This window comes from Scylla paramamosain, chromosome 42 (genome assembly GCF_035594125.1).
Source record: "Scylla paramamosain isolate STU-SP2022 chromosome 42, ASM3559412v1, whole genome shotgun sequence".
NCBI lineage: Eukaryota > Metazoa > Arthropoda > Malacostraca > Decapoda > Portunidae > Scylla > Scylla paramamosain.
In genome coordinates, this window is record NC_087192.1 from 5,130,640 (window position 1) to 5,152,739 (window position 22,100).

Sequence of the window (22,100 nt, forward strand, 5' to 3'; positions counted from 1 at the left end):
GAATAAGGAAAAAGCAAAAAACAGTAAAGAAATATGGGAAATTGGTAATACAGAATGGTAGAGATCGCAAGAAAAAGTAGAGGAAAAGGAGTTGTGTGATTGACACTGGAAAGACAAAGCAGGAGGGCAGGTGGGTGTAGGTAACAGTGAAGCAGCATTCTTGTGGTAGCTAGTTTTGAATGAAATTTAGTGGGCACATTGTTTTGGCATAGTTAGTACTTCATCATCAGAGTACCACATGACATGGTAAACAGTTTGTGAACAGTCTTATTTATAAGCTTCTGCTGAATAATGATTTCTTTTGAACATGTGCCATGAAGGAGAGTCTAATCTGACAAGGATGGCCCAGAAACCTGGGGTGGGATATGCAATAATTTTTGCCAGCTAAACTCACTGTGTTCCTGAAGTATAACATTACAACCCAGCTTAGTCTAATGAACTTGTCAGTTAAATCACTTGGTGGGGAGAAAATGGGCACTCACATTTCAGGAAGATTTTAATTTAATTCAAAATACCTCAGTTTATTAATATGATTTTTATATATCATTCACAGGTATGTTATGATCAGATGCGACTCTCATTGCAAGTGGGAGATTGTTGGAGTGGTTCAGAAGAAAGGGCCAGGTAGACCTAACAAAGCTGAAGTCAAGACTAAAGTAAACTCACCTGTAAAGCCACAAGTTCCTCAAGTCATTGACTTAGAAGAGGAAGAGAAAGAGAAACAGATATTAATAGATACCTGTGATGTGAAGCAGGAGCAAGATGATTTTGTTGAACCACCTTCACCAGAGGAGAGAGACAGTGGAGCTTGGGAAGGGTCTCTCCCTCTAATTACAAGTGTTCACAGTGCCTCAGACTCAAATATGGCAGAGCTGATAGGATCCCCAGAAGCCATCCAAGAGGAGTTTGAAGAACCTCAAGTAACACAAGTAACACCAACCACTTCATCTCATGATACTTCTCCAGCTACTCAAAAGGCTCTTCCAGATTTAGTTCCTATAACTTCACCATCTAAAGGTGACACACTGTTCCCTGTAGAGGAGCAAGGAGAGAGTTTGTCTTTGGCAGCTCAAGCTAATGGAAGTGAAAATGCATCACAACAAAAGTTGTATTTTGTGCCCACGGGTTTCAATGTATCTACTTCAACTGCAACAACAGTTCCTAGTGTCCTGGGAGATACACCCATGAAGTCAATAACACTGAATATAGCAAGTAACAAGGTGTTTGGGAAGAGCCCAGAAAAGTCTCCATCATCACCAAGATCATATTCCTTAGGGAAAGTCAGCTACATTTTGCCAAAATTACCAGGTTCAGGAACCACTGATTCTAACATTCTTCTATCCAAACAAGCAGATGCAAATAATTCAGATTCCAAAGTTGAGGAACAAATTGATGCAGACAGTGGCCAGATTCCTTCTTCCAAGATGCTGTATATTCCTGTCACAACTGGTAGTGTCTCCAAAGTACTGCTTGTTCCCACTGTCTCTGGTGCTTCATCTCGCATGATGCTATTACCCACCATTCCAGGCAACAGCTCTTTGGAGAATTCCAGCACAACCAGTACCACCACAACCACAACAACCACAACCATCACCACCCCCATCACTAGCAGCACCTCCAGTGCTACTGTTACTACCAGTAAAATGAAAATGGTTCTGGTCCCTTCTTCTCAAGATGGCGGCAAAATGCTTCTGATACCAGCTGGTCTAGAAAGTAGTGATGGTGCTGCTGCCAGCTCAGTTGGAAATACCTTAGCTGAAGGTGAGAAGAAGAAAATGTTGGTATTACCATCTTCTGTCATCAATAATTTCATATCAAGAACATCATCAGAGCCAGCATCAACCCATCCATATCAACAGTCTTGCAAAGGCACTCTTTTAGTACCCTTACCTAATACAGGAAACCTTTCAAACACCCTCCAACCAAGTGAAATAGAGAAATGCTCTAGCATTCAGGAGGGAGAAAGCAACTCTCAAGATAGCTCTGATGATGTTGTTGTAATTGATCCAACAACTGAGATCCCTACCACTAACAGAAAGAAGACTTTTGAATCTTGTTCACTGAGTGGAGATACTCCATCTTTACTCACATCCCCCGCTTCCTTTGCATCCAGCAGTGGAGTTGCTGAAACTAATGTTGTCTCTTCATTGACAACTATCTCAAGCACAATGCAGAAAAATAGCTCCTTAGCAGAGGATGAAAGTGAATCGAACTCAGAAGTACCATCACCAGTTAAACAATCCAGTACATGTGGACTAAATTCATTGTTTATTAAAACGCATGAGGATTTGGTGGCAGACTCAAAATCTGGTGAAAGAAGTCTTCTGTTGGAACCAGCTAATGAGTGTGAAAGTGGAAAAGAAGGCGAGAAAGAATCAACAAAGGTTCAAAGGCAGGATTCAAGCACTGGAAAAGCCAAGGATATGCAAGACCAGAAAAAGCAAGTGTTGATCAAAAAGAGTGGTTTTCACTGGAGTGCTGTTGACCTTTCCCTCAATTTTAAAAGTGTCAAATTAGAATGGCTCTTAGGCACCATCAGGAAAAATGTCTTGATGAACATCTACCACATGTCCAAGAAAACACTCTCACCTGTTACTTTGAGTGTCAAGAATGGCACATCAATATCCATGCTGTATGGGTTTGCCAGGGCCCGTAAGACCAGCACCTTGCCCATCCTCATCCTGGGCTCAGTTGTGTCTGCCGTTCTCAGCTCTTCCTCAGTTCCCGATTCTATGCTTTTCCAAATAAATTCCATCAAGTATTTCATTAGGGAAAACACTGGTGAACTGTCTTCATACACCTATTCCAGTGAAACTCATCTTGTGAAATTAGCCTCAAAAAAAAGAGGGAATACAGGAGAAATGGTTGGAATTGGTGAGAAAGTTGAAATTGACAAAATGAGAGACCCTGAATATCAAGAAGCAGGAAAGGCATATGATTCATTAAATTTTCCTGGACACACTGCTCAGATGAAAAAAGACTGCACTTGTTCAGAAGGCTTAGTGTGCCAGGAACATTGTGTCTCAGCATCCACATCAAAACAAACAGTAGAGAGCACACCATCACAGTACCATAGTGAAGATGGCAGTTTTAGAATGTCATTTGAGAATGAGTCTGGGCATGCCTCCCTGGGCTTTCAAGGCAGTCCAGTGACCAATATACAACCTCAAGAAGATCTAGTTCAGCCACCCAGTGCTACTGAGAAACCCCAGTCAGAGCTTCGTCACTTGTTAACCAAACCCAGGGCTCAGCCCCACATGAAAAAGCCCATGGTAAACAAAAATATTGAGGGGCTGAGTTCATATTCAAAAGGTGATGATGAGCCCAATGCAGTAAAATTGATTCCTGATGGGAATGTCAAATTGAAAGTTAGAGGAGAGAGCTCTTCTTCAATGTCCACTGTAGGTCTTAATCTGTCAAGCATGGAACACATAGAAGAAATAATTGTGCCAAAGTTAGAGCATGAGTCAGAAGATGAAGTTATTGATGTTGAAATGCTGGGAGACCCAGACTGTACCAATTCAATACTGAACAACCTTCGCCAGCAGCTGGAGCATGAGACAGTGGAAGGTAAAGGCATTATTCTTCACTTGGATTTATGTGTATCAGTAAAAAAGAAAGAAAGAAATTGCCCGTATTGATTAGTGATGTGATCTTGATGGAAATGAAGGGATGAAAAAGATGACTTATGGTTTCTGTATTTCATTGATAGAGGATGTGAGGACCTATATACTTATATTGACAGAAGTTTTTCAGTGTCAGATTTTGTTGTGATGGATCTCTATTAGCGAATACTGACTTTGCTTGATTTTAGCTTATCTCATCCAATAAACTTTATTCACAGCAGTACAAAAGTATGCATACGTTCCACCATGTAAAGATGGCAAGAGGAAGACAAAGCTTCTTCAGGAAGTACCACCATTGAAGAAAGCCAAAACAAGTGAGTTCTCATAACAGTAAAATTTATTTGTTTGTTTAGCCTCTCTCTCTCTCTCTCTCTCTCTCTCTCTCTCTCTCTCTCTCTCTCTCTCTCTCTCTCTCTCTCTCTCTCTCTCTCTCTCTCTCTCTCTCTCTCTCTCTCTCTCTCTCTCTCTCTCTCTCTCTCTTCATCAGTTGGGTGTGTAGGTTTGAAACTTTGTTTTTGTGAAATGTGGAGACCTGTTACTCAGAGCATTTGTCTATACTTCAGTCACAGTAATGCCTTATGGTGAAGTGGTGAAGTTTAAGTGCTTCCTTCTCAAAACCCTTGCCAATCATCCCCACCAACTCCTTCCAGATGCATTGAGTGCAGAGCAGCCCTGGCCCACTGGTGCATCTCCCTCAGTGGTGGAGCGGCCCTGCCCTCGATCAAAGAAGAGTTTAGAGGCAGTGAAGGTGAGTGCTGGGATCTATTGTTAAGTTTTCAAAACAGCACTAGGCTAGACTCGCATTTTAGAGACTATGGCTACTCTGTGCCTTTCTGAAGATGGATTTTTGGGAATCTCTTTTACCTCATATTGCCTTAAGAGTACATTTAACGGTTCTTTATTATTTCATTTGTAATGTATCATATTTGTAAATGTATTTTTAAAGTGTTGTAGTTATGTATGTCGATTATTTGAAATGTCTGCTTTTGTTGTGTGCCATCCCAGGTGTTTGGAAAAAGGTAAATTGTATGGAAAAAAATGGAAGACATGGTGTGTTCCTGGTTTCATGTAGAATTTGGAACATGGGTTTGGTCAGTCTTGTTAATGCCAGGAGTGTGTTTTGGTCTTCCTTCTGTTTGTGTCTACTTGTGCATTCCTGTGCAGTCATCCCTGATATGATTTTTTAACCTTTGAAGAAGACAAGAAAAGGAATAAAGCTGAAGTACCTGAGTTTAGAAGACAAGCTGAAGGTGTTAGAGCGAGTGGATAGTGGTGCAACCATGCAGATGGTGTGTGTTGAATTTGGTGTGAAGCCCAGCACTTTCTACGATATCAAAAAGAATCGAGACAAGATTCGGCAGCAGCTTCTCTTGGACAATGGCAGCAGTAAGGTAAGGAAGACTTTTAAATTCTGCAAAGTTTGCTAACCTAGATACAGCTGTGTATAAATCTTACAAATAGAAACATGGTATCATAGTGAGTAGTAGATGTTTACTGACTAATAATGCTTTTGTTTTATTGATATGTGGTGACAAGAATCAGATGAAAACTACTCTTTCTCTAAATTAGAATAGTTAGAGCTCTGCATTCTGACTCTCCAAGGCTTTATTGTACCTGATTAATGTACAGTCATAACTGAAGTGGTAAGGAGTGTAAAGGCTAGCAGTCCAAGAATGATGTATGGAGATCAGAGAAAATGGTGAGGTTAGTCTGTTGCTGTTGCAGGTGATAAACTATAGTGTTTGTTGCAGATAGAAGAGAGAAACTAAAATCTAATTTCAGAATTTGGGAGGCAGTAGGAAGCTGAGGTTGGATGTTGGGAAAGACAAAAGTGTTATGGGATGAAGTCCTAGGCACCAAAATATTTCTGAAAAATGGTGAAAGATTCACACTAGATGTTTTATATTTAATACAGCATGGGACTGTAGACTAAAGAATATGGCTGTTCTGTATGTGTTTGAATATAGTCATTATTTTTATAAATATTTAATTTTTCCCCAGGTGAGGAAGGTTGATTTCATCGAGGCCATGGAATCATCAGGGGTGGAGGAACATGAGGACACGGATGCTGCAGAGTCTTCATCTAGGTCCTCAACTCATCTGGCTTACCTGCAGCCATCACCTGAAGATTCCTCTATCATGATGGATGATGATCTTGATAGTCTCACCGTCCCAAAGGGAAAAACAAATGCACACAAAGCCAGGCATTTACAATTGATGGCTGCCTTATCTCAGAACAAGCAAAAGGTTAGAGGGGAAGCAGCAGGTGTGATTGAAACTGAGATAGAGACTACCCCTAGAGGTTACATCCCTATTTCTCCCTGCCCTTACCCAGCAAATGGCTGGCCCTTCAGTCCTGGTTCTCTCTTGCAGGGTCTTATCCATTTAGCTGAACGAGAGGAACTGAAATTTGAATTGAAATAAGCCGATTACTAAAAGAACTAGGAACTTTTGTCTCATCATGGATTTGATTGCTCAGAATGTTGTTTTTTTCCTAGGCAAAAGTGCTATTTGATGAAGGCCAAAACGACGAACGAAACTCTGAACTTCACAACAAGTTAGAAAGGATGAGAAGAAAAGTGATGCGGCATCTCTTTTTGTACCTCCAGAGTGTTATTGTTAGAGTACCAAGAAATCCTTTAGTGAAAAACACACTTGTACATCCTAAGAAATCAGTTCTCAATGCAGTAAGTGCATTTAAGAGTGCATGTTGCTTGATGGTGTTGGGCTTGTTGTGTGCATGTGTGGTGTTTTAGTGGTACATGTTTTCAGGGAAAGGATTCATGCAATGGAATATGAATGTGGACTAATATTTTCTTGCTTGATATTTGTAATGTCTTTACAGGATCAGATCAATGTGGAATGTGAATAATACAAATACCTAATTAGTTTTCTTTGTATCTGTAATATTTGAGACATGCTGGAAACAAATTCTTTATTTATTTACATATACATCATTTAAATCTTTACTATAATGTGCAATTAATTCATGTGATATTAGTTATTGGTATATAGGATTAAATAAATGAATTCAAGTTGTTTAACTTCAAAATATCTTTTCAACCTTTATATGTGAGTGGAGTCAAATGAAGGGTTCATAACAACTTTGTTTGGCTTTGGTATAAGCAAACTTTTTATTTATTTATTTATTTATTTATTTATTTATTTTATTTTATTTTTTTCATCTCTATAGATTGCAGGATATCCTTTAAGAAAGATATCAACAATGGTTAGTACAGGTTCCATTCATATTGGGCTGTAATCTAAATTAAGCACAGGATTCTGCATGCATTTGGGTTGACTTTGGGACGCTTCAATTTGGATTTTTTTTTTTTTTTTTTTTTTTTTTTTTTTTTTTTTTTTTTTTGATGGTGCATGAAAATGAAAAATATAGTTTTAGTTACTGTTTTCATCATAATTCATCTCTCCACATGCTGGTTGAGGACCTGATACAGATTAAGATAGCAACTCCCTCTCACCATCCCTGTGACAAGACTGCAAAATTTCCTAAATGATATATTCACCCCAAATGCCTCTCACTTGCAGGGAACAAAAGTTTGCGAAATATTGAGGAGTGATGAGCAGCGGCTGATAATGGAGGAGGAGAAAGTTCGCAGTGAAAGGAGTATCCTTATAAAACACCTAGCAGGAATTATTGGAGGTAAGATTTGTGTATCACCATGATAGTATCCTGTTTCATCATTATTTATTGGTTTCTTGTGCCTCCTTTACTCCCTTTAGGAGCTACCAATAATAGGGATCAGGTGATTGAGGTTTGGTTATTTCTGGCTATGCACACACCCTATGATTCCTGCAGCTCAGAATCTGTGTGGTTATCTTTCTTTAATTTGTTATTACTTTAATCTTTTTATGCTTTTCTGTTGCAGTTATGTTTCCTTGACAATTTCTGTTATGCTAGTATTCGAGTCTAGTGAGGTTTGGTGCCCTTCAGCTTGCCATCTCAGTATTCCCATTTTATTTCCATTTTGTATCTTTGATGATGGGCTTTGTCATTTAAAAATTTTTTCCAAGGAATGTGGCTTCTAAGATAGTATGTGGTGTGGTGATTGTTAGTTTTGGTTGTGAAACATTGAGTTGTCTCAGCCCAACCTGTAGTAAAAGCAACAGCTGTTGTTGATATAGGCACAACGTAAATTCCTGTTGTTTGGGCTTGTCGTAGCTACAACCATCTCATTTAGGAGTTCAGCTGCTGTCCTGCCAAACTTTTAGAGAATTCTGGTGTCTGGGTTTTGATTGCTTGATCTTCCATATTTATGTTTTCTCCATGTGCAGGTTGAGCACACATCCGTGGAAAGACAGTGGTTTATGTCAAAGATTCATTATATATGTATAGAAAGGATAACACATGAGTTAATATATCTAAAATTTGACTATTCTATTTAATCTTGAAGGTGATCTGGTAACTCACATTAGAAGGTGACAGAAGTCAATGAAATGTCTGGATATAATTTGTGCATCACTTATATTAACTTGAGTGTATGTATCTTACAGACAGTACTGAAGAGATAAAAGTAAAGTGGAGGAATTGGGTGAAGGAACACATGCAAAATCCAACAGCCAAACATGTAAGTGCTACTTTGATGTATTTTCACCTTGGTGTGATTCTCTTTCAGATATGAGAATGAATGTTTCTTCATTGAACTATATTTTTTTTCACTTATGTGATACAGTTTCATTTAATGCTCCTTTTAAAAAGATAACTGTATGTTTGTAAACCCTAACTTTACTAAATTTTGTGAATCCAGCTGATAAGTTTTGTAGCCCAGAAGTATTCATTACCTACCAGGCCAACACACCTTTGAAGGGAAGTTAGCTATGATGAGGTTTCACATGCACTAACGAAGTCTCAAAGACATCCACAAGCATTCCCTTACATCTTAAACTCTTGGTCTCAAGGGAGGAGAGGAACAATCCTCAGTGATGGCACTGTGCAAGGGTCTGGTGTGCAATATAACAAGTTTCTTGGTATCAGGACCTGACAGTAGAAATTATTTTAAACTAGTTTTGTTCCTGCTACACCAATAATAGTTCAACAACCTCTTTCACACCTGATTCATTCAGTTGTGGGCAAACCTCCCATTAAGGTCATCAAAGCCACTTCACTATTTATGTATTCACAATTGTTTTCTGTTTATACCAATCCTTGTCCCATAGATATTTTTATAATCTCTGTACCAGACTGACATCCATAAGTCCACACACACACACACACACACACACACACACACACACACACACACACACACACACACACACACACACACACACACACACACACACACACACACACACACACACACACACACACTCACAAAAGCTTAAATTAAAATGCATCTTACTCCTTAGGCTTCTATGGGTGACAAAGAGAAGGGTAGATCTTCATTGACCACACTTGTGCTAGGGTTTGTTGTTCAAGTGCACTCTGATATCACAGGGCTTGATAGGAAACTAGTGTATCCATGTTGTTACATTACAATAGACCCGTCATCAGATCTGATCAACTGATTAGACCAAATTCAGGTGCATCTCCAATAGATGGCTATGAGGAGAGAGTGAGTGATTAAGAATAAATTCACTAAGGCCACATGGCATTATGTCAGGAAAATAAAGTAGATGATAAAAACTAAGAGTAGGACATGACAAGATGAAGTGGTGGGAAACCATTAAGAGGAAGTGGGATATAGATGTGTGTTTAAATGGATGTTTATGAAAGATTAGATTAGTGAGTGGTAGTAAATGAATCTGATAAAGAAAGTGCTTCTTATGATTTAAAAGGTAAAGAAGATTCCCTCATTGTTTTGAAGGCTCGGCTAATGGTTCAGTTGAGAGAGGAGGAAACAAGCCATAAAAACCAAGAACATTAATGATCAATTTATTTTTAAATATGGCTTTCTCAGATTTGAAACAAATTAAAGCATGTAATTTATTTGTTGTTTTTATTTTCAGACGTTTGAAAGCACATGGCAGCCATTCCGTCTTATGGAAGATATTTTGAAGAATGTTGTTGAGGTAGGTGCACCCTTGTCTTTTATATGGAAACTTAAAAAAAAAATCTTAGAAAGTATTTAGCATTGCTAGCAAGTGACATCATTTTTCATTTTATTGAAGATTTATATTTAAGATTTAATATGCACTACAGTTTTCTTCAGTTTTATTTATTCAAAATAAACAATTTACCATATATATATATATATATATATATATATATATATATATATATATATATATATATATATATATATATATATATATATATATATATATATATATATATATATATATATATATATATATTACATAATTGTTCATTACAGGAGAGTACTTTTGACATGGATTATGATGAGGGAAGTCCCCTGCCTGGTCCCTCGTCCCCACAAAGTGGTGGAGAGAAAGTAGTTCAACAGAAAGTGAGACGACAGCCTGTGAAAAGAGTCTGCAGGAAGAGAAAAAGGAAAGTTGGCCGTCCCCAGAAGATATTGGTGAACACTGGCCAAGGCTCTGCTGAGCCTGAACCCATTGCTCCATTACCCACCAGCATTCTCCTCATGGCAGGAACCAGCTCTCGTGGTAGAAAAATTGTCCGCAAAGAGGATACAAATTTTGTAACATCATGAGAAGGTTACAGAATCTTGTATGATAGTTCCTTACAAATGTGGTTAATAAATTAGAATTTTCATTACATAGCTCAGAGGACAATTGCACTCTTAAGAATCTGATACTTTTTTTCATAGCAAGTTTTTAGAAATGTGTTCCAGGTTAACTAAATTATCTTAATCTAGAATTTAATGTCTGTTCTTAATCTTAAATTACCTTTAATATTAATTTGTCATTAATATTAGTCCTCAGATGCGATGCTAAAGGAAACTCGATAGACTTTGTAAATGTACAATTGGCCATTTTGCCCTCTCCATGTGCCATCTTATTCATCTTTCCCATAACTTCATCACACACTCCTATTTATAGTGACAATTATAGTGGCAATTGCAGTCTGACATTTTGTTGTGCATTGCTCAATTATTGGTATGCAAGTGGAGATGCATTTGTAGAAGCTAGGGAGCAATTGTTGCAGACAGGATAGTTTCATTTTCATTTTTTCTCTCTCCCAGAAAGACATTCATTTAGTAGTCATGAGACATGTATTGTGTGTGATACAGGCACAAGGTCTCGTGTATATCAGCTAGGGTTGTTGTGCCCTGCTGTGTGTGATTGTCAGATGACCATTGCTATCAGTGATTCAGTACCAAAGATTTTTATACTATAAAAAACTGTTTGTATATAATTACTGTTCATAACTTGATTATCGATAAGAAGACACGGACAGTTTGTATTCATATTGTATCTGTTACTAAGTGTATAACTAATGATAGAGCTTTGGAGGAATTATCAATACAGTAAGTGAATCAAGGTTGCTAGTGGTCCATGTTTCTAGAAAAGAAAGAAACTTGCTCTTGGTGCTCTCAAGATCCATCCCTTTCAAAATGTGAGTATTCCTGTTTGGTGTAGTGGATGGACTACAGATTAAGTTTTGTTGCAAGAATATAAAGAAGACAAATGTACGTGGTCTGCCTATAAAGAATAGCTATGACATTTTAATTTTATTAAGTCTGTCAGCAATACTTGTAATTTAAGGGTTCCTCTTTTCTTTGAGCATCAGGTTGGCATCATATTGACAACATGTACATAGGAAGTTCATATTGTATTGAAATGATTGTTGGCCTGTTTCTCAAAAGTTCAGTGGAGCAGAAACCAACACTGTTTTATTTTGTAATATAATTTCTATATTTTCAGACTTTGTTTTATTTGTCATGTTTAACACATTTCTTTGTAATTTTTTTGATGTATGTGAAAGTCCCAGCTATTTACATACATATTAAGCTGATAGAGTTGTGAAAGGGGATAACCAAGATGTCCCACCTTTTCTCAGTAGGAATGGAAATTTTAAAATTACAGATTCTTCACAATCCACTTCTTACTTGCCTTTATAAGAAACAGAAGAGCATCATGTTCTTTTAAAGAAAGTCATTTCAGTCAGCAGACATGCCTATGCCATTGAAGTTACAATTTTGCACTGTCAAAGTTGCATGCCTTCTTCTTTCTTCTAAGAATTATAGGTGTTGGTGGTATCCTGGTAGATTCAAGACCAATTCAACAGAGAAACACTGAAAATATCTTTTATCCCAAGCCAAGTTTGATGGTGTGCACCTGGGAAGACAATGTGGATGGTAAGGTTGATAATTTGTCAAATCTAGCAAACATACCTGAGAATCAGCATGCATAAGAATCAGGCAGGCAGACTAATTTTTAAATTTGTAAGCATAGTTCTCCATACAACTGAGCTATCAGAGTCATCTGTGACTAGATAAATGGGGTTTCACTCAAATCAACGTGCCACTATCGTAAGCACAATAGGATGTCATTTCAAACCCTAGTAGTGTAAAGTATTCTACAAACTTGCTTGCATGTCCAGTTTGTTTTATTAGTGTATTAATCTGAACTAAAAATGTGCTTCATTTTGATATTTGTTAATTATGTTTTGGATTCCACCAAACCCCCTTCCTGCTTCTGAATTTCATCCTTCCTATGACTTTTAAGAGGAAGGTTTCAAGACACATCCTTTAATTTTTGATGACTGCTTTTGACTGTTTAGGGACCGACACCTCAGTGGGCCTTTTTTCTTTTTTTATATAATTTTGTTACCCATGGCTGGTGCCCCTCCTTCACATAAAAAAGAAATGCAAGTTTGCATAAAAGCCACAAAACCTGTATATTTGAATAGTTTGATTACACAGGAGGGAAGATTTTCAAGATCCTGACAAAACTAACAGATTTGAGAATTTACAGAAACTTGTTCATAACAGCTGTGAAGAATCAAAGTAAATTTAAATTTAAAATTTCAGGTAAACCAACATCAATAACTCATCAGAACCTCAGCTTGGGATGACTTCCCAGAGTGTCTGCAATGTGTAACCATCCTTAAGCTTTTCCACAGCCAGCCCCAACTCAGCACTGAACACTGGTTCTAGATCGTTGTGGTGACCATCAGCAAGGTAGGCTGCTAACACGTCACCTGCATCACTTACACTCTCGTCAATTTCTTCCTCGTCCATCTCAGGCAAATCCAAACGGTCTTCATCTGTCTGTGGCTGTGAAAACAAGAAGCACAATATGAGAACTCTTTATCATATATCTTTGTGCAGTCTTCTTATTTCTGCATAACTTACTTTTTTTCCTGAATTCTATTAAAAAGGAAGCAGAAAAAGAAAATAATAAACAAAAGCACATACTTAAAATATAATAATCAAATTATTTGAAAGGAAGGGTTCCTACTGCTTATTTTATGTTCTACAGTAAGAAAAGTTTCTATAGAGGTCACAGACCACCCTTATCCTTCTTCATTTTGGTCATTCATAACACATTATCATGTGGAGAAATGTACCATAAAAGTAAAGAAAAATAAAACTTATATAGAATATCCAATTTTAACTAGAGTGCTTGGTTTCTTAAGTAAATTTTATGGTGTACATTCTTTGTGGATGGAATAGTAAGGATCTACTAGCTGTGTTAATAAGTACATATAAACACAGTTTGTCAATTTCACTACAATGTGACTGTGTGCCTTTTGGCATGAACAACTTAATCTGTACCATTATTCTTCAGTTTACACAATCAATAATCAGGGATAATGAACAGCTGATAATGAAAGCTGGTTGTTTTTTCTGTTGTTGTCTATGACATCTAAATGTAAATATTTGCTGTAATTTTCATCTCCATAAGCCATGTGATTGAACTTATTTATTTTTGTGTGAAGTAAGTCATAGCTTGGTCCACACCATGTGCAGGTCAGTTCAGCTTGAATGGCTAACCATACAGCCAGGCCTCCAATTTCCTCCTCTCTCCACTCCACACAACCTCCCAGACAACAATGTCACCTCCACCAATATTCTCCCTCCTCTCAGTTGCTTACTCTATACAGGAGTCTTATTCTTCCAGGTATGGAGCACTGTTCCCACATATGGAGGAGTTCAACTCACATAGCTTCTCATCAAATTCTTTATCTTGATTACATATCTCACTCATTGATGCATTGTTGCATATCTTACCATCTTGTACAGTTATTTCCAAGGTTGTTGCTCTTCCAACCTAGCTAATAGCATGTCTCTCCACCTGCAGCAAAAAACTTTCTAGTTACTGGCACTCTCATCCCTGTCCTATCTTACTAAAACAAGAATTAGGTAACCAGTATCCCCATGCTTTCATTCCTTTTACTGTTAAACTCAGAAGCTCTCTTCTTATTTTTGTATTTCTTCCTGTCTACAACTTGAACTGTTTACTGCAGGCAATACCATGCATGTTTTTCATGTCTGAATTTATAGAAGGTAAGTCTGGTGAGATATGTCTTATAGTGCTCAATGTTTTTCACTGGAATGCAAAGTGCGCATAATTATACGATACATATTTCTCTTAAATTTATCTCTTTGTAAATTATATATTAGAATAATAAGGAAAAGTCTGAGTTTGTCACAATTAAAAATTCAGCCACCAAGCAAGTGAAAATGTGAGCCAAACTAAAAGAGGTGAATTAAAAGGATGAACAATTTGAGGACAAGGACTGACATGAAACTAGAAGTGGTAGAGACCGTGCAATGTGAGGTAACACATGCAGAAGTGGCCTCATATTTATGTGATATATAATTGTTCATAATGAAGTGATGTATTTTTGTGATATATCTTTCATCCCCAAAAAATCCAGGTTACTACTAATAATGTTTATCATTTTGTTGTAATTATTTGTGATAAAAACAGATAAAATGTATAACTTTTGGATGTGTGAATTCAAAAGTATGTTTTACAAATTACTGATGTATGCACTAAGATTATGTTATTTGCTTGTTATTCTCTGACAGAACAAGTAGCCACAATATTTTTTTTTTTCAGAACCTAGTGGATCATCACATCTAAATAAGGATAAAATTTTCCACTCCTTTGTACTACACTCTGACTAAAGATGAACTGCAGATTGGACTGGGGGGCAGCAGGTTTTCTTAATACTGTACAATGTTCATGAAATCAAAATGAGGAAGGTCCACTTGATTACAGACTAGCACATATTCCTAATTAGTATATCATGCAAGTTAAATGAAAGTTATCTGGACAAAGATGGATTTGTCGTAGTGAAGATGAATATCTAACAGTAATGAGGTATAAGAGAAATTTCATGTTCGATGTATTTCACAAAAACAAAATTGTAGTTCATTATTACTGGATTTTTCACATGATGAAATAGCCTACACATGTTTATCCCTTATGGTTTCACCAGTCACATGAATTACCAGACATTCATGGATTGGTGCATGGCAACAGGTACTCTCATGTGTTCATCTACATCACTAGCATAAGCTGGTCTGAGTGTGAAAAGATGCTGGGTTTGCCTACCTGGCCTGCACCAGCAAGTAAAAAGGCCCGTGGCACATTGTTCATGTTCATATCCTCCAGACCTCTTGGGTCCTGGAAAAATTTCTAACATCATAGTCTATCTCTTGAACTGTTTAGAGACCTTTCAGCATTGCTTTTAGCACCTTAATATCTATTTTCACATAAAAGCAAGTGCGTGTTAATGATGAATGAAAAGCAAGAAAGCAAAGTTTATTTTATATAAAATAAATTTAGGTCTGCACTTAGAGCCAATTGCTTGCTATAAAATCTAAGTCAGAGTGTAAAAAATAATTTTGTACCTTGTCCTGGAGAATGAACTCCACACCAAACACAGGACACTGAGAATACACAGTGTACAGGGCTGAGATCTCCTTGTGCACCTCATGGAGCTTCTCCACTGGGTCAATCCTGAACCCAAGCACATAGCCTCCACTTGCCTCAGAGCTTTCCACAACTAGCGCCATCCCAAATTTAGACTCACGAACTTTGACCTTAAAAAAAATAACAATGAAAATCAGCTGAGGCATCATAATTCATAAGTAAAATCAGATAAACAATATGCAAATAAGTTAAATATAAAAATGTAAGGGACAAAGGATGGAAGAGAATAAAAGACACAGCACAACAGCATGACAGAAATACAGTAAAATCTCAAAGATCTGGAGGGGGCCAGAAGAAACACACTGAGTGAGCTGATTGACAGAGGCCAACATGGGGAAAGAGAAGCTCAAATAATCTAACATGTGGTTCTTAAGAAAAATCATTGACATCAACAGTTTGAAACTGTCTCAATTTTACCGAATGCCAGCCTGACTGAGAATTATAATTTGCTCGAGTACTAAGTACAATATATGGAATACCTAAGAAACTACCTCATCAAACAGAGAGGATGGGTGATAGCACATTGACAAAAAGGATGTATAGGAGCAAAAAATTAATAAAAAATGTGAAAGGAAGACCAAACTTAAGGCAGATGAATGGAATGAAAAATATATACATTGGGTAATATTTTCTTTCTGTAAGGTGCTGATACCTCTACTTAAGGATCTGGCATTCCAACCTAAGGCTTCATAACTGTGAGCCACTACACTGTCTTATACATATATAAAACAACCCCAGTCCCCACCCAACAAACCTGGCACATCTACTTACAGATGCAATTTGCAGGTATGGCAGAGATATGTTGAATAGCTCATTCATGTTGGCAAACCACACCAGACGTACATTGGTGATGACAAATGTTCCCAAGTTGCCCTGAAAGTGAATGGAGTGTCATCAGGTTTTCCAAAATTATGCTCAACTGTGCTGAGAAAGATTACAGAATGTGAATAAAAAAAAAATAAGAATGAGTTTATTATCTACAATTGTGTAAAATATTTGTAATAATGAATAAGTGACTTAAAATACACACTTGCTTCTCAAATCATAAGAATCATACCAGATGTTTTATATATAATCAGACTTCATTCAATGTGGTGGTGATGGCTGGTCTCTTCCACAAGTGAGGGTTGGTGTCCTCTACCATACCATTTGCCATCTTTGAATGCTTTCTCTCTCTGCTATATTCTATGCAAGTGTGATGCTGGGCTGAGGACCTGCTCACCCTTGTCCATTTTTCCTGTCCTTCAGTAACTTTTGTTCTGGGAAAAGAGGTGTCTCAAGCCAACCAGCCATGAAGCATTGGTTGTTGCTACTGTAACTACAGCATAAATCTGTTTTCTATGCCTGCTGTAATCATAGCTGTCAAAATATGTTTCCTTACTGTCCTCTTCTGATGTGTTTAAGTAGCTGCCCTGAAAAACCCTGTCATAGCCAATCCTTTTGAGGAGTTCTTGGGAGCAGGCATCAAATGTTGGGTATAGTAAAACATGGAACTTCCATGAATTTACAGCTGAAGTGGATGCACTTAGATATGGAAGAAGAGCAGTATATGCTGAGACAGCATTTTGCCTAATACAATCAACTAATCAAAATTTAGTGACTACTGTACACACTCCACAGTATAGAGAGAGAGTCTGAGATATAGAGTGAGATAGTCTGGCTATATTGAGAAAATGAAGAGTGATGAATGAGTAAAGAAAGTGAATGTGTCTAAAATATTATTGAGGACCTTATTAGGAAAGGAAGGCATTTCAGTGGGCATTTTTTTTTTATTGGATTTTTGTTGCCCTTGGCCAGTGTCCTTCCTACATAAAAAAAAAAAATTGGAGAGAGGAGAGATAAGATAAATCAGTACATGTGTGAAACAGGAGTAAGTGGAGGTAGATCGCTTTAAACTGGCAAAGAAGGAGTGGTTAGATATGAAGAAGTGGAGACTCTTCTGTCATGATCAGCCTTGGGGGATGCCCTCAGAGGGATTATGGCATCAGAGAGATGGATAAACTACACACACACACACACATACACACACACACACACACACACCTGGTCACTGGACAGGTTCCACACACCATTCACCCGGGAAAAGATTTGCTCCTGAGGTAAGATTCTGAGCTGCTTGCTCTGGATGATGGCCCCTCGTAACTTCAGTTCCCGATACATCTTTGAGGAGTTGTATGCCCTGAAGAGTGGAAGGGATAAGTATTTCTATTTTTTCACCCTCCCTTGTCAGTGGTAACTGTACACATAATACATTATGTATATGCAAACAAATTAAAAATTAATAAAACTAATCTGTTGAACATACTAGCTAAGAGATCAAAGCCTGTGCACTGATGTAAGCTGATTCTTAACATATCCACTGAAATCTCTGCTTTTGAAGAACAACCTGCGTGTTTCAATTTGTTCAGTGAGGAACAATAAAGTGCGTATCCCATTAAGTACAAACGGTGTATATACTTCAGACACTCACATCCAGTATCAATATTCAGAAACATTGAGTCAATTATGACACCGCATTTGTGATTGATTTCCTAATTCCTTAGATGCAGGAATGTGATGATGCGGCTTTCTGCAAATGTACCCACGTGGCAGCTTTCACATCTCTGTGGTAAAACGGACTTTTTTTTTTTTTTCATGTCATAGGGGTACTGGCCAAGAGCAACAGAAATCTATATAAGAAAAGAATAGAAAAAGGCCTACTGAGGTGCCAGTCCCCAAAGAAAAGAGGGAAAATGATTACCCAAAGTTGGAGAAGTGTCTTGGGACCTCCCTCTTGAAGGTATTTAATTCATATGAAGGGGGAAATACAGAAGCAGTGAAAGGGATAAAAGATTAAGAATACATATTAATTACTGCATTAAGGAAATGGATAGAACAGCTGTGAGAGAAAGTATAGTCTTGAGCATAGAGGCCGCGGGAGGAGGCGGAAACATACAGTTACCAAGATTAGAGGAGTAGTTAGTGCGAAAATAGCACTTGATGATAGCAAGAGATGCAACATTGAGACCAAGCGAGAGAGGCTGAAGACAGACTACAATTTGCCGTCGATAGAAGGCGTATCTCTAGCAATAACATCACCACCTATAATAATGTGTATACTATATCCGATCACCCATCACCTGTCTATATAACAACCTAATGAACAATTACAGCAGTACAACACCGCTCCTATCCCCACAACACTAAAAAGACCCGTATTCGAGATAAATAAATGAATAAATAAATAAAGCGCCATGCTCTCCCACCATGATTTTTTTCAAAGGTCACAGAGATGATTAGCGGAGTTCATACTTCACAAAAGTGGTTCTTCTATTAAAATGTAGAAATCATATCAATCTGTCACTAACCGTAAAAACACTTAGAAACATATGCAGCTTAACTAGATCCTTTTGAATGCGGTGGGGGTTGTGCTACAAAAGCATTTCAGAATATGACACTAACTTGTACACGCCCATGACGGAGGTAAACAGCCGCGGAGTTCCTGGGACGAGGTTCGTGAAGATGAACTCAAAGCGGGTGTTGTTGGCTTTGGTCAGGATGTACAAAGCTTCAGTCAACCCGCGAAGTTTCTGTGAGCAAAGCAGGACAGAGCCACGCTAAGACTACAGCAGAAAAACAACAGTGATAGGTGAAAACAAGGTCTGTGTGAGCGAAGTCGGACAGGACGTAAAGGAAATTTTCAAGGCAAGGTGAGATACGTAAGTTGATTGTTTACTTTTGAGATATCGGCTGATTCATGAAGCCCTGAGTTGTGAATAGCAAAGGTCCGGTAATGTATTGCTTAAGGCTGATTGAATATGCTTCTCCTTCCCTTTTTAACTGAATAATAATGAGGTGGGAGTGTTTTGAGAGTTGCTATGCAACTCTCAAAATTTAGGAGTGGAACTTAAAAATCATAAGTTTATCTATTTCACTAATTATATATATATATATATATATATATATATATATATATATATATATATATATATATATATATATATATATATATATATATATATATATATATATATATATATATATATATATATATATATATATATATATATATATATATATATATATATATATATATATATATATATATATATATATATATATAATTTGTTTTCATATTAAATACAGAACTACAGTTTACGCATGCATGATGATTATTATTCTTGCAGACAGTGAAAAGCGTAAGAAACAATTTGCGATGACAAATTGTGATAAAAAATTATGAAATTGGAATTCTACTCCCATGATCCCTTCAAAATGTGAATAACTTAAGATTTCACTATTCTTAACCATTGTTCGTAATTAGGAAACCAATCATGTCATCTGTTGTTGTTGATGTTGTTGTTGTTGTTGTTGTTGTGTAGTTAGATATTGAATGCATTTTTTGTTAAGGCCTAGCTAATGCCTGCTTGTTGATACCGTATGAATGACACAATTAGAAGTTCTGAATTACTTACAGAATTAACTGTTTTTGTCGTGATGTTTATGATACAGTTGAAGCCAACAGCTGAAAAAGAAGACTTGTTTGTAAAGGGATAATTACACATTTTCTTTTTTTCCATGATGCATAATATGAACATAAGAAAGATTTGATAATATTACACGGGAAGTCTTTCAGTAATAAGGAAAAATAGAGACGAGAGACAATCCATAGATATTACATAATTAAAGCAAATCTGAGTTTAGAAGGAGCTTTTGTACATGATAAACACATATGTAACAATAGATATTTCAAAGTTAGAGTCACAGTGGTTCATTTCGACTTGATTAACACGCTCTTACCCAGTGGAAGTTACTGGAGTTCTCAAGGATATATTTTCGTGATTAGTGACAGTTCAACAAACATTCAGCACCCGTAATTAGAAAAACACGTGTTAAAACTGGACTAGTAATCTTTGTTGTCTTCAGAAATAGCCCCAATGAATGCTGATTGAGAGAACAAAGTATTTCCGAATACAAGAATAAAATGCATCATGCCGTACAGAGTGAGACGCGCGGCATGGACTGGGAGTGCCAGATGAGCCTGAGGTTTGTGATAATGAGGCGGCCACGGTCACCCGAGTTCCCTTTGGTGTCCTCGATGGCGTCCAGCTTGTCTATCACGTTCTCCCCGGACCTCATCTTCATCTGTCTGGTGGGCGGGAACAAGAAGCACACCTAGCAAGACTCCAATGTACAGTAAGTGACGGGCTGTGAATCGTTTTCTACTCTTTCGCTCACTTTTACTTTTTCTTAATCCTTTCTCTACTTTAGTCGTCTATTGATAACCATGATAACTGTTCGGAAATGTTTCCATGAACACGAGAGAGAGAGAGAGAGAGAGAGAGAGAGAGAGAGAGAGAGAGAGAGAGAGAGAGAGAGAGAGAGAGAGAGAGAGAGAGAGAGAGAGAGATCTGGAGGTAGACATGATCTATCCAGTTACCTAAATAAATTAACTGAATCAAGTTTGATCTCTCCAAGCCTCACCTAAACAAACTTGAAAACCGAACCGGGCTTATTCTAACTAACGAAATGCACTCAAACCTTACAATACTTAAACCAATCTGAAAATGGATCCTACATTTTATCATCCGTAACTAAAACATCCAGTACAGTAACCATTTCCTGACAATCGCATAAGACTCTCTCAGTGATCTTAACGTAATCTAATCTAGTCTAACTTAACCAAACAAGACACTACATTTTGATACCCGTAACCAAACATGCTGTACAGTCGCCACTTCCTGTCAGTCGCATAATACTAACTCCTACTGGTCTTAAGTCAGCACACACCATCTTCCTAGCGATCCATCACGATGCAGTGGTTACCTGTGCTGTGGCTTACTGAAGGAAAACACACCGACATACTTACTGGGGGGTAATATCGAAGCGAACATCTCTGTCCTCCCAAAGCATGATGCGTTTGTTATGAGTGGAGTGTGGCGGTGAATGTTGTGTTGTGTGTTGTCGCCATGGTAACGCCGTGGTCTGTGTGAGAGAGAGAGAGAGAGAGAGAGAGAGAGAGAGAGAGAGAGAGAGAGAGAGAGAGAGAGAGAGAGAGAGAGAGAGAGTATAACAGTAAATCTTATCATCATGGTTTTAGCGGAATGTCTCGCATCTTAAACTGACTTTACTCGAAAACAACTTTCAATGGTGCGATTAGCGGATGAAAGATGTAAAGATTTCTAGGCTGGGATAACTCTTCACTGTTTTATGAGAAAGATGAGGAGGAAGGAAAGAACAAAAGGAAAAATAATGTTAAGTAACTACATCATGGTCGTAGCAACCACCTTTGTACTTGCGTTTGTAGGGACAGGTATCATTAGCACTGAACTCGCATCCCTCCCGCACTCTCACAATCAAGGAAGCGAAAGACTCTCTCGCTTCGTTGCTCACAATCTGACCGCGTCTTAAGGGAACGGTGAAATGATAGGATGGTGATCAGATGCAGCCATCCCATGCCTATATTGGTACGGCACCCATGTGGAACTTTTTATACTCTATTTTTGTACTTTTTTTCAAATGTTTACTCAGGAAGATAAAAAATAATTCTCTCTCTCTCTCTCTCACACACACACACACACACACACACACACACTTAGCCCCTCCCCCTAACATAACACTACTCAATGTTAACAGACGACCATAGCAGTGAGAGTGTTA

At 37.6% G+C, this 22,100-nt stretch overlaps 2 protein-coding genes across 8 annotated transcripts in view; one reads left to right on the forward strand and one right to left on the reverse strand.

Annotated features, from left to right (window-relative positions):
* The window catches only part of LOC135093183 (uncharacterized), a 29,510-nt gene extending 18,076 nt beyond the window's left edge, over positions 1-11,434 (forward strand). For 3 of the 5 annotated variants that reach the window (XM_063992152.1, XM_063992156.1, XM_063992153.1), the window contains exons 10-19: positions 554-3,570; positions 3,845-3,940; positions 4,277-4,374; positions 4,823-5,017; positions 5,628-5,873; positions 6,125-6,313; positions 7,173-7,287; positions 8,139-8,212; positions 9,594-9,656; positions 9,962-11,434. In XM_063992152.1, the coding sequence (XP_063848222.1) occupies positions 554-3,570; positions 3,845-3,940; positions 4,277-4,374; positions 4,823-5,017; positions 5,628-5,873; positions 6,125-6,313; positions 7,173-7,287; positions 8,139-8,212; positions 9,594-9,656; positions 9,962-10,261 (4,393 nt within the window). In that variant the 3' untranslated portion in view covers positions 10,262-11,434. The remainder of the gene's footprint in view (positions 1-553; positions 3,571-3,844; positions 3,941-4,276; positions 4,375-4,822; positions 5,018-5,627; positions 5,874-6,124; positions 6,314-7,172; positions 7,288-8,138; positions 8,213-9,593; positions 9,657-9,961) is intronic. The other 2 variants (XM_063992154.1, XM_063992155.1) reach the window with 2 other exon arrangements.
* LOC135093186 (Bardet-Biedl syndrome 5 protein homolog) lies at positions 11,429-21,415 on the reverse strand. Of its 3 annotated transcripts, XM_063992159.1 has the most exons (9): positions 21,310-21,415; positions 20,441-20,589; positions 19,916-19,965; positions 18,903-19,030; positions 17,505-17,640; positions 16,233-16,334; positions 15,380-15,571; positions 15,081-15,152; positions 11,429-12,790 (listed from the first exon to the last, which is right to left on the reverse strand). In XM_063992159.1, the coding sequence occupies exons 1-9, from the start codon at positions 21,351-21,353 to the stop codon at positions 12,575-12,577; spliced, it is 1,089 nt and encodes a 362-aa protein (XP_063848229.1). In that variant the 5' UTR covers positions 21,354-21,415; the 3' UTR covers positions 11,429-12,574. The 3 variants fall into 3 exon arrangements, with proteins under 3 accessions (XP_063848229.1, XP_063848230.1, XP_063848231.1); XM_063992160.1 differs by lacking the exon at positions 15,081-15,152; XM_063992161.1 differs by lacking the exon at positions 20,441-20,589 and having other exon boundaries at positions 21,310-21,362.
* Between the last annotated feature and the right edge of the window lie 685 nt (positions 21,416-22,100).

Bases quoted from the DNA above. Each gene is read 5' to 3' on its own strand.
- LOC135093186 (XM_063992159.1), bottom strand. From the start codon at position 21,353: ATGCTTTGGGAGGACAGAGATGTTCGCTTCGATATTACCCCCCA. The intron at 17,641-18,902 runs GTTAGTGTCATA...TCCACTCTTCAG, and splicing joins TCCGTCATGGGCGTGTACAA to GGCATACAACTCCTCAAAGA. The intron at 15,153-15,379 runs GTACAAAATTAT...AAATTTTTCCAG, and splicing joins AGTTCATTCTCCAGGACAAG to GACCCAAGAGGTCTGGAGGA.